General features: G+C 59.6%; 1 protein-coding gene and 1 long non-coding RNA gene across 2 annotated transcripts in view; one reads left to right on the forward strand and one right to left on the reverse strand.

Moving 5' to 3' along the window:
- The window catches only part of TTYH2 (tweety family member 2), a 35,659-nt gene extending 25,245 nt beyond the window's left edge, over nucleotides 1–10,414 (reverse strand). The window contains exons 1-2 of the mRNA XM_069544045.1: nucleotides 10,194–10,414; nucleotides 1,748–1,920 (exon numbers count right to left, since the gene is read on the reverse strand). Coding sequence (XP_069400146.1) covers nucleotides 1,748–1,920; nucleotides 10,194–10,322 — 302 coding nt within the window. The 5' untranslated portion in view covers nucleotides 10,323–10,414. The remainder of the gene's footprint in view (nucleotides 1–1,747; nucleotides 1,921–10,193) is intronic.
- LOC138415432 (uncharacterized) lies at nucleotides 9,317–11,449 on the forward strand. The gene is made up of 3 exons (XR_011247238.1): nucleotides 9,317–9,536; nucleotides 9,749–9,871; nucleotides 10,939–11,449. It is a non-coding gene; the product is annotated as an uncharacterized lncRNA (long non-coding RNA).
- Nucleotides 11,450–11,894: the final 445 nt, after the last annotated feature.

Consider the following 11,894-nt stretch of genomic DNA (forward strand, 5'->3'; position numbering starts at 1 on the left):
CATTCCAGCCTGAGCAAATCATCTCGAATCTTGCTTCTGTCATTGATTGTATTTTATATGACTCACACCACTGGGGGGTCCTCTGAAGAATCATCGAACAGCCTCGAGTTTTCATCCAAAACACTGGTTTTGGGGGTAGGGGTGAAGCTACATGTGTTTACACTTATCCTTTTTCTTTGAAAGGGACAGGACCTGCGAAGGAATCCCCTGGAAGGCTGTTATGGAATCCTCCTTCCAGGGCACTCTTGACCCCAAATTCAGTGTGTCTCAGGAAATGGTCCATGGCCTGCAGGACAGAATCACCTGGAGGGTGAGGGGGGCGGTCCACGCTGCATCCACTGTTATCAGTGTGGTCTGAAATGTGCATTTTGAAACAATGTTCCCGTCTGCTTCGTGGGTCAGACGCACGCAGCATACGCCCATGTCAGCTACACTTTGGTGAACCAGTGCGTAAATCAATACTCTTTGCATTCACCCAGAACTGTTCACCCAGCTTTGAACCCCCTTAACGGCACCAGCCCGGCATCTGAGCTCATTGAAACTGCTCCCTCCTCATCCCCCCAGCCTCACTCTGGATCCCTCCTCCTCCTGCTCTCGTTGACTCCCTTCCTTGCTCCTCTGCCTCAACTCACTCCCACCTGGCTCTGATCTGAGCTTGACTCCAGCGACTGGAACTGTGGACTTCCACTGCGCTCACCCCAGATCCCGCTACCCTGCAGCCCCATACGGCAGGCAGGACAGACGGCGAACGTGATCTAACGGGGAGAAGACAGCCCTGGGGCGCTGTGAGCCGCAGGGGACGAGCCCCAGGTATCCTCACGGCCCAGGGTCACTGGACCCCATCTGCCTCCCCCATCTGGAGACAGTAGGTCAAATCCAGCAGGACCATCTCCCAGTGTTTCAGGCAGGCCTGAGGCTTTTTGGAAAATCTTTGTAGATACAAAACCAAGGAAAAACAACTCCTCGGACTTCCCTGGTGGTCTAGTAGCTAAGACTCCGTGCTCCCAATGCAGGAGGCCCAGGTTTGATCCCTGGTCAGGGAGCCAGACCCCGCATGCCTCAACTAAAACCTAGTGCAGCCAAATAAATGAATGAAAATTAAAAAAAAAAAAAAAGAAAGAAAGAAAACACGAAAAATACAACTCATGAGAAAACAAGGCCCGTGTATGTGGGGTCACTTCTTGAGCAGTAGCTTGACTCTGACACGAAGTTAGAGATTCTCACTATTGGAGCAAAGACCTGGCTGAGGGCACTAAGAACCACTGATCCTGTAGAAGGTGGAATTGATCTGGGCTGGAGTCAGACTCTGATCGCAGATCCAGGGCGGTAGCTGGGAGGGGATGGGATGCAGAGAGTGGAGCTGCCACCGGTCAACTGCCCAGGGAACTCCCTGCTGGGCTGGAGAGGCTCACACCGAGGGTGGCGGCCTGGGATGCTAGGGAGCTTCCCATAACCACCCAGGACATCTGATTCCCACCGCTTGGGGAGAAAGCGGACAGCATGCACCCCAGAGACAGGCTCTCCCACCCAGGTTCCCGGAGCTCAGGCACGACCACGTGGGCAGACAGCTGATGAGCCACCTGGGGTCTGTTATGATGGGGTAGGGCTGGAGGTGGAAGGTGAGGAAGGGCTGTCCTGGTCAAGGGGCTGGGTCAAAGAGACCCAGACGGCCAGGGCTGCTTTTCGTCCGCTGCGTCTGCCTCCCACCTCCGCGCCCCCGCCCGGCCCAGCGCAGACAGACACTCACCAGCAGATGAGCGCGGCCACCACGGCCGTCCAGGTGACGCAGCAGGAGCGGGGGCGCTTGGTCTGCGCCGCGTCGTCCTGCCGGCAGCCGCACACGCAGACCAGGTAGGCTGCGAGGAGGACGAGGTTCAGGCCCAGGCCGATGGCGGCCACCAGCCCCAGGAACAGCAGCGACTGAGGAGGGAGAGGCCGGGAGTCAGCGCTGGGTCCCGGGGAAGGGCCCCAAGCTCAGCGGGGCTGCAGAAGCCGTGACTGAGCCGTACGTCCGTTGCCCTCCTCCCAGGACCAATGCTCCCGCTCTGTATAAAGTGCCCTGCCCTCGGGCACCAGGAGTTGGGGGGAGATGGAGCTCAGGTGTGGGAGGGGGCAGAGGACCCGAGACAAGAGGCAGGAGGCGTGGCTCAAGGCTGGCCCCTCATCTGGGGCATGCACACCTGGATGAAGGTAAGGACCAGACCCTGCCTAACGGATGCTCTGAGTCACTCAAGAGACAAGCAGGAATTGTCCCCAGACCCTGAGGTCTATGGGTGATGCTTGGTATGACCGAGGAAGACAAGGAGAGGGACGTCCACACGACTGGAGCATCTGAGGCCTCCTGAGGAGGTCGGGCCTGGGCAGGGTGTCTCAGAAGCCGAGCAGGGGCCTCGGGCCGACGTCCTGGCGTATGCCCCCTCTGAGCCTCGCTTTAGGAGTTGGGGTCCTTCCTAACCAGAGGCCAACTCCGTGAGGGGGGAGTGGGAGATGTCAGGAGATGCACCTGTGGAGGTCCCTTCTACCACACCCCGAAAGGGACGGTGACCCCCAGATGCCAAGGGTGGCAGCCAAGCCCAGAATCCTGAAAGGGAGAAGATGCCATCTCAGGCCTGCTAAGCACCACAGGGTCCTACAAAGGGGGCTGCTGTTGGCCAGGAGGCCCAGAATCCCCTACTCCTTGCCCTCCAGTCTCCTGACTCAGCCAGATGGACAGTAGATGGCTCCAGGGCTGGACCTGGCTCTAATCAGGCTCCTGAGCCGATGGCCTTGCCCTGCTGCACACGGGCCCCTGAGTCACTCCCAGCTGGGAATGTCCAGCGCTCCAGTCTGGGCTGTCGCGGGGCGGGGAGATGAGCAGATTGGGGGAGATACCGGGATCCTTCCGGTCTGAGGAGACAAGTCTCAGGCTGGAGGGTGCGCACACCTGGAGGCTGAGGCCTGCAGTCTGAGGTCATCTTGGCAGGAAGGGGTAGAGCCTCACAGGGGAGAGGGGGCACCTGCTCTGCTGGTCACCTAGACCGACAGGCTCCCGAGCCTCACGGACAAATGGCCAAAGTGATGGGGACAGCCCGGAAGTGGACGGGGGGACGGCCCACTTGGGTGTGGGATAGGTGGCTGTGACAAAGCGTGGCTCTCGCCTCCACCTGGTGTAATTGCGTCACAGACCCTGCCAGGGGCCTGCCCTGCCACCCTCCCGACTTAGTGGCGTGGAGGGCGAGTCCTCCTCCTCCAGGCAGTTGGGAAGGCCCAGTAGACCTGAACACATGCATCCCCCTGTGGAAGTCCTCCTGGGGTGGCAGGGGCGGGGACCCCTGAGCCCGGACCACTAGCCTTGTCCCATGCACAGAGCCAGGAGGCTGGCCTGGGGAGATGGTGGGAAGGAGCCGCCCCTGCCGCCCCCCTGGTGGTTCAGACTGTAAAGAACCCGCCTGCAGTGCAGGAGACCAGGGCTCGATCTCAGAGTCAGGAAGATCCCCCAGAGGAGGAAATGTCTACACACTCCAGTATTCTTGCCTGGAGAATTCCATGGACAGCAGAGCCTGGCGGGCTACAGTCCATAGGGTCACCGAAGAATTGGATGCGATTGGCAACTGACACTGCCAGCCCCCAGCACAAGCCCCCAGGGCAAGCCGCTTGCTCACTGGAGGCCCTGTGGCCCTGGGCCATGGGGAAAAAGGTCAAGGACAGATGGGAGTTTCAGCTCAGTTCAGTCGCTCAATCATGTCCAACTTTTTGCGACCCTATGGACTGCAGCACGTCAGGCCTCCCTGTCTATCACCAACTCTCGGAGTTTGCTCAAACTCATGTCCATTGAGTCGCTGATGCCATCCAACCGTCTCATCCTCTGTCGTCCCCTTCTCCTGCCTTCCATCTTTCCCAGCATCAGGGTCTTTTCAAATGAGTCAGTTCCTTGCATCAGATGGCCAAAGGATTAGAGTTTCAGCTTCAGCATCAGTCCTTCCAATGAATTTTCAGGACTGATCTCCTTTAGGATGGACTGGTTGGATCTCCTTGCTGTCCAAGGGACTCTCAGGAGTCTTTTCCAACACCACAGTTCAAAAGCATCAGTTCTTCGGGGCTCAGCTTTCTTTATAATCCAACTCTCACATCCATACTTGACCACTGGAAAAACCATAGCTTTGACTAGATGGACTTTGTTGGCAAAGTAATGTCTCTGCTTTTTAATATGCTATCTAGCTTGGTCATAGCTTTTCTTCCAAGGAGGAAGCATCTTTTAATTTCATGGCTGCAGTCACCATCTGCAGTGATTTTGGAGCCCAAGAAAATACAGGGGTTCAGAGCCTTGCTGTTCAAAGTGGAGTTCATCAGCACCGCAGCACTGACCTCTTCTGAGATGCAGAATGCACCATCTCCAGCTCCACCCTGGACCCAGTGAATCAGAAGTGCGCCAAGAGATGACCAGCGGGGCTGTATCCTGTTCAAGTCTAGGAAGCACCGAGTAGTGTCCACAGACTTCCTCAAGGTGTTTACGGCAGCGGAACCTTTCCTTCAGACTCGCTTAGCAGAGCACCGATATACAGAGCGTCTCCTGACTGAGAGGTGGATGTAAATGTCACGCTTTGTCCTGGCCACCCCCTCGCAGGCCTGAGGTCCCTCTGCTAGAGCCCAGGACCCCCTTCACAAGTTGCAGACCGCTGTGCAGTGTGCAAACCCCTCGAGCCGGCAACCCTTCTCCTTCCCCTGGCAGAAAGGAGGGCTTGTGTCCCCGCCGCCCACCCCCCACCCCGACAGCTGTTCACCGCAGCCTAACACTGCAGTAAGAGTCAAGTGCCGGAAGCAACCCAAATGCTGACCAACAAGAGATCTGACATGTAACAGGGGCTAGAGCCACAAAATGGAATACTGTGCAGCCGTGAAACGTCAGCGGCAGCGACAGCCAGGGATCGGGTGAATGTTTCAGATGCGGCACAGGAAGAAACGAGGGAGACGCAGCAGCAGGGGGTGTGGGGGCTAACTGATGTCAGACGCAAAGAGGGGAGGCTCAGCTGCAGGGACGGGCCCGAGACGCACCTGCCTCTGGGAGGGAATCAAGGGGGTCAGGGACAGACGTGGCCTGGGGTGGTGTCTCATATGCGCGCACACACACACACGCATGCACATACACGTGCTGAGGTGTACACTTACTAAGAGAGCACACTTCCCTATAAGTTAATCCTACTGAAAACAAAACAAAACCCGGATAAACCTTTTGCATAGATCAGAGACCAGCTAACAGTCAGACCTCCTCCCAGCTTCCCTAGACAATCTCACCCTCAATATCCTCCCAAACAGGAAAACCCACGGACTCTACCACGGGCCCCCATCCGGCACAGCAGGACCTCCGGGAAGTAATCACGACTTGGGGTGGTGCCACCTGAGTGTCTCCAAACCACAGCCCGGGTTTGCTCCCCCATTTCACCCCTCACAACACACTCGGGCCCCCTGACCTCTTGCAAGCCCCGTACTGTGGGCAGGGCCCTGGGATTCTCAGGCTGAGGGGCCTCTCCAAGCAGGGCGTCTAGCCTCAATTCTTTTACTCCTGCTTTGGCCCAGCCCGGGGAGGCCACGCCTGGGAAATCCAAACTTGGAGGCACTTTTGTTAGCAGTTCTCTTCCAGAACTTTCTTCCAGCACTGGGAGCACGAGGGCAGGGGCAGAGGAGCTAGGATCAGGGTTTGGGCTGTTTAGCGACTAAGTCGTGTCCAATTCTTTGCAACCCCATGGACTATGGCCCGCCAGGCTCCTCTGTCCATGGGATTTCCCAGGCAAGAATACTGGAGTGGGTTGCCGTTTCCTTCTCCAGAGGATCTTCCCGTCCCGGGGATCAAAGCCGAGTCTCCTGCATTGGCAGGCAGGTTCTTTATTGCTGAGCCACCTGGGAAGCCCAGGGTTAGGGTTAAGGCTGGAGGCAGGAGGGGCTGAAGGAGGGAGGGAAGAGAAGCCTGCACAACCTTCTCCCCCCGTCACCCTGCCGTCACCTGCCACCCTCTAACAGGCAACAGTTCTGCTCCTAATGGACTCTGCAGGTCTCCGTTACACACCTCCCGGTGTTACAGGGAGGATGTCTTGTCTGCAGGAAGCCAGGAAGTCAATTCGCACGCCCTCCTGTGCTGAGGGAGCTGAGAAAGGACAGGTTCCCAGCCCCTGTGGCCACCACCTCCCTGAGCTGCCCAACAGCCAGCCCACGACCCCCACATCAGGGCTCAGGCCTCGCCCTATCATCCAAGCAACGTCCACTCATTCTGGTTTGTCACTTTGTAATGAGAAACCAGAGCACGAACCTAGGACCCCGCTGAGGGCAGCAGTGACAGACGGGCCTTCTGGGAAGGCCGAGGTGGCAGCTGAGCCCCCAGGGGCTTCTGCACGTGGGTGGAGGAGGGAGGGGGCAACATCCTGAGCATCCCTCACCTCGAGACCCCAGGAGATGAAGAGTGTGCCAGCCCAGGGGTGAGGCCAGAGGGCGGGGAGCTGCATGGTGAGGCCCTGACTGGAAAGGGTTAAGCTCCCCCACCTCCTGGGCTGGTGGGGGCAGCGTGAGTGTCTGCTGATCATGACTCAAGGTTCACGCTGGATGAATGGGGCTTCCTCATCCTTTGGCTCCTCTCAAATCCTGCGGCGGGGTAGGGTGGGGACGGCTCAGGAGGTCCTTCCTCCTGAGAGAGGCCCCCAAGCTGGGGGAGCCCCATAGCTCTGGATCCAACCCTCCCTTGGGAGTGTGTGAGACTCTGCAGAGCCTATGAACAGGACTGCCCAGGGTTAACATGTGGAGATGGGTGTAAAAAGTGAAGAATGTCTCCTCTGCTTCCTCCTGCACGTCCCAGGACAATGGAAGCGGGAGAACAAAGGTGGGAGAGGGAACAGGCAGGGGGTCCTGCCCGGCGGCAGGGCGCAGTGAACCTCCGCGCAGCAGCGTCTGGAGCCTTCAGCCTCGCAAAGGCACCGGGTCCTCAGTGTCTGCTCTCCCATCTCTCTGGGATGGGTGGTGATGGGGCCGCTGAAGGGGGAAACCAGGGTGGCTGGTTTGGGGAGACACAGCTGGGGGCAGTGCCAGGGCCCTTTCCCCAACTCTGCCCAGGCAACACCTGGCCAGTGGGGGCCTCCTCTGTGCCAAGCGGGGCTTGTGGCAACTTACGAAGCGCCCGGTGCTGGCCACATGCTTTATACCCACTAAACGACGACGGGGTCCTTTCACTAGCTTTTTGACGCCGGGATCTGCTCCATCCCCACCCTGTCTCACCTGGGCAAAGGTGAGGAGGGTCTCAGCACCTTCCCCACCTGGAGCTGGGGACCCAGCTGGGCGGGGGCGCCCCTTCAGCCTGGGGCTCGCCACCTCCCCAGGAGCCTGGTGGATGGGGCCCAGGCGATCTGGGCGAGGACTCGGGGTCTGGTCCACTGGCAGGGAGGGGTGGAAAGATTGACCCACAGCGGGCTTCCACGGCGGCTCCCAAGACCCCAGAAAGTGAGCGGGGGCGGTGGGGGGGGGAACCTGTTTCCTCGAGGAAGTTCTGGGGCTGACTTTGCTCAGGATGTCTGGGTCATCACCAGGCGTTCTGCTCTTCCAGATCCCCGGCACAGCCCGCCCCCTCCCCTGAGCTGTCCTTCATCTTGACTGCCTGGTCCCAGCTCCACTTAATCCTTGGTGTGGGTGGGTGCCCACGTGCGCGCGCACGCACACACACACACACACACACACACACTGTACCACAAGCCAGCACTCTTCCCTTGGCCCCCCGGGGCGGAAGCTGCAGCCCCCTCGGCACGTGTCTTTCAGTCCTTCTTGATTGTGACAGCAGAGGATCCTTGTCTGCATCCTCCACGCGTCACTGTACTCGGACACGCTGTTGAACATCAAGGCCAGTCTTCGTAGTGATTTGCGTCCCTGGGACCACCACGTGGGAGGGGACCCTCTAGGCACTGAGCACGTTTCAAGGGGCAGCTTGTTCACTACTTGCAGAGGAGGAAAGGGAGGCTCAGGGAGGTACAGACACCTGCCCCGGTCACACGTAAGTGACAGCACTGTGGGTTCCAACACACAGCCCCCTCCCACCTGCTCAGCTGCTGAGCCCCGAAGGCCTTGGCAGCACAGCTGGCACGTGACCCCACGTCCAGCACAAGGCTTCTTCCCAGTTAGGAGTCTGCTGAGCGCTGAGCTGATCAACAGCAGGAGGTGCCCAATCGATGGTGCTAATTGACATGGGCCGTGACTGCTGCTCAGGAGGAAGGGGACTTCCAGAAGAGACTCCTGGTCAGACACCAGGGGAACTTACCAGAACGGGAGCCGCCTGAAATAAACACTCAGAGCCAGACTTCCCGTCCAGTCCTGTCCAGCCCCACCACACTCGGATCCCAGGCAGGGCCCTCGGGCTGCCTGAGCAGGTCGAGGAGGGTGGGGGTGAGGCCGGGGGAAGGGGATGCCCCTTGGAGTGCCAGGGTCTGACATGAGGAGGAGAGGGACAGGGACTGTGAGTTGGTCCCTTTGGCTTGACTGTCACCTCTCCAGGGGACCAAGCGGGGTGGGGCAGGCTCAGGCCCACCAGGACAGCCAGACAGCAGCTGTCTGTCCCGTCCAGCCCCCTCCCCACACCTGAAGGTCGTCTCCACCCAGGCAGGAGCTTACTTTTCCTCCAGGGGAAAGGAGAAAGCCACAGTGGGAGACCCCAGGGCAGGATCTGGGGCGCGGGGTTTGGGACAAGCAGATGTGAGGTCAGACACACACACACAGACACATACACACAATCTGCAAGCAACACAGCTGTCTCTGAAATCATATCCGCCTCTTTTCATGCATTCACTGGGAGCGGAAGATTCCCTGGAGTTCTCCCCAGGCGACCACATTCTCAGGGAGCCAGCGGCCTTCCCCAGGCAGGGCTCAGGCAGGGGGTGGGAGGGGGCGTGCAGACTGGGAAGGGTGCAAGCTGGGGAAGCCAAACTGGCCGACTGCTCCCCGTCCAGCAGCAGCAAGGGGGGCCCAGTTCACTCCCGCTTCTGGAAGGGCAGGCACCATCTGCCTGGGGCCCACGGGTGACAAGGACGCTAGGGGTTATTATTAGACTCCCCGGTCAGGTGCCCTGCACACCCCACTGGATCAGCATCCCCGGGACCCTGCAGGAGAAAGTCCTGGTGGGGGGGAGGCGAACAGTTGACTGCCAGCTTGACCTCCGAGGCCCGGCTCCGCCCGGACCGCCCCACACGCGTAGATTGTGGAGAAACTGCCCGCCGGGGGTCAAAGTCCCCAAATTGGCCCACAGGTCTAAACAAACGGGCCCCACCTCGGGTTTCCCAGCCGCGGAATCTTTGACCCGACAGAAAACTGACTCAGCCTGGCCTCGGGGGCTGAACTGGGCTGGGCCAGACCTGACCAGGCTGGGAGATTCTGCACTCGGTCTGGGCGGGGAAGCCTAGGGGAGCACCCCTTCCCCCTAGGGGTGCAGAAACCTGGGAGGGAAGGGCCAGCAGAGCGGGGCGAGGGCAGAGTTGCGGGGATGGGGGAAGAGGCTGGCCAAGCCGCCCAGACCCCAGAAATCCAGGGCTCAGAAGGTGTGTCTGTACAGAGGAGGGGTTGGGGGTGTTGGGGGGCACTGTCTTTCCCCCGCATATCCACATGAGGCTGCAGGTCCACACCCCTCTCCTCTGGCTCTGTCGCCTTCCAGGAGGGGCCCAGGCGGAGGGGCTGGCAGGGGCTGGGGAGGAAGCGTGCCGCGGAGACGAACCCGGAGACTCCAGCCAGTTTCTGCCCAAACTTCTCCCAGGCCGCACAGACCCGGAAAGCGAGAGCGCGTCTGGTTCCCCGCAGGAGGAGGGAAACCCCGGGGAGCGCCCCGCCGTCCCGCCCCCGCCCCCCGCAGCTGGCGCGCGAGAATCACCGGGTTCAGGTACCAATGCACCCTCAGCCCCGACCCCTGAGCGGCGCTGCCCTCTCCCTGGGCGCTCACCCACCCCCGCCCCGCAGGAAGCGCCCTTCCCCCCGTGCCTTTGGCCGGCTTAACTCCCATCTTTCCAGTTGTCCAGGCCCGTGAGGTTCCCAGACGGGAGGGCCGTGGGCCAAGGCCCCACGGGGGAAAGGGCGAAGCGGGAAGAGGCTGCGGGGAGAGTGTGGGTGAGTGGGGTGTGGGGTCTGGAGGCGCGCGGAGCGCGGCGGGCTGGGAGGCGGGAAGGGGCGGCGCGGGGACTTGGGGCTCCGGGTCGCGGACTCACCTCCTGGTAACTCTCATCGCGGGGCCTGAAGGTGCTGTCCACCGGCTGCAAGCGCAGCCCTAGGTGCGGGACGCTGTGCAGCCACGCCACCCACCAGGGCGCGATGTACTCCATGCGCGCCGCCGGCATGGCTCAGCCCGAGTGCGCCCGCCCGCCCGTCGGCCCCGGACGCGCGCCCGCCCACCCCGGCCCCGCCCAGCCGAGGATCAGGCCCCGCCCCCGGAGCGCGGGCCCACCCCGCCCATTCCAGGGCGGCCCCTGCCCAGGGCTCACCCTAGGGCCACCAGGGGTCACTCCCTAGAACCCGAAGCATTTCTTTTGGTCTGGAATTTGTCCTGGCGGCTCAGACGGTAAAGTGTCTGGCCGCAATGCGGGAGACCTCGGTTCGATCCTTGGGTCGGGAAGATCCCATGGAGAAGGAAATGGAAACCCACTCCAGTACTCTTGCCTGGAAAATTCCATGAACTGAGGACCCTGATAGGCTACAGTCCATGGGGTCGCAAAGAGTCAGATACGACCAAGCGACTTCACTTTCACTTTTGTCCTGGCCCAAGTCCGGGTGAAAGAGGTGGAAGAAGGGAAAACAGCCCCCAGAAGTCTCCTGAATCTGTCTCTTAACAACAGTCTCTGGGTCCCCACTTGCTCCTTGGAAGAAAAGCTATGACCAACCTAGACAGCATATTAAAAAGCAGAAACATAACTTTGCCAACAAAGGTCTGTCTAGTTAAAGCTACGGTTTTTCCAGGAGTCATGTATGGATGTGAGAGTTGGACTATAAAGAAAGCTGAGCCCCGAAGAATTGATGCTTTTGAACTGTGGTGTTGGAGAAGACTCTTGAGAGTCCCTTGGGCGGCAAGGAGATTCAACCAGTTCATCCTAAAGGAGATCAGTCCTGAATATTCACTGGAAGGACTGATACCGAAGCTGAAACTTCAATACTTTGGCCATCTGATGCAAAGAACTGACTCATTGGAACAGACCCTGATGCTGGGAAAGATTGAAGGCAGGAGAAGGGGATGACAGAGGATGAGATGGTTGGATGGCATCACCGACTCTATGGACATGAGTTTGAGCAAGCTCTGGCAGTTGGTGATGGACAGGGAGGCTTGGCTTGCTGCAGTCCATGGGGTCGCAGAGTCGGACACAACTGAGCAACTGAACTGAACTGAATTGGGTCCCCAGGGTTTTGGTCACATCATCAAATCAAGTACATAGACTGTCTGAATGCCTCGGCAATCATGGTATGAGAAAGGCAAGGATGGCTGTTCCTGGTGCTTTCAGAGGGTAGAGGCGGCGCGACTGGTAAAGAACCCGTCTGCCGATGCAGGAGGCACACAGGAGAAGTGGGTTTGATCCCTGGGTTGGGAAGATCCCCTGGAGAAGGAAATGGCAGCCCACTCCAGTATTCTTGCCTGGAGAATCCCGTGGACAGAGGAGCCTGGTGGGCTACAGTCCATGGGGTCCCAAAGAGTCGGACACGACTAGAGTGACTTAACGTGAACTGACAGATTGCGGACCGGACTGAAGGGACCCAGTCCCTGGGTCACTAGCTCTAAATTCACTCTCTTCCGGGATTGAGCGTCCACTCTGTAAACATGGTCTTGCCCTGGGAGCGCCCAGGTCATCTGCCCAAACAACTAAGGGGTCCCAGCTGAAAGAAGGAGCTGGTTGGAGGGCCCCAACCTCCCACGGGAGAGACCC

The sequence above is a fragment of the Ovis canadensis genome, chromosome 11, assembly GCF_042477335.2.
Source record: "Ovis canadensis isolate MfBH-ARS-UI-01 breed Bighorn chromosome 11, ARS-UI_OviCan_v2, whole genome shotgun sequence".
Taxonomy (NCBI): domain Eukaryota; kingdom Metazoa; phylum Chordata; class Mammalia; order Artiodactyla; family Bovidae; genus Ovis; species Ovis canadensis.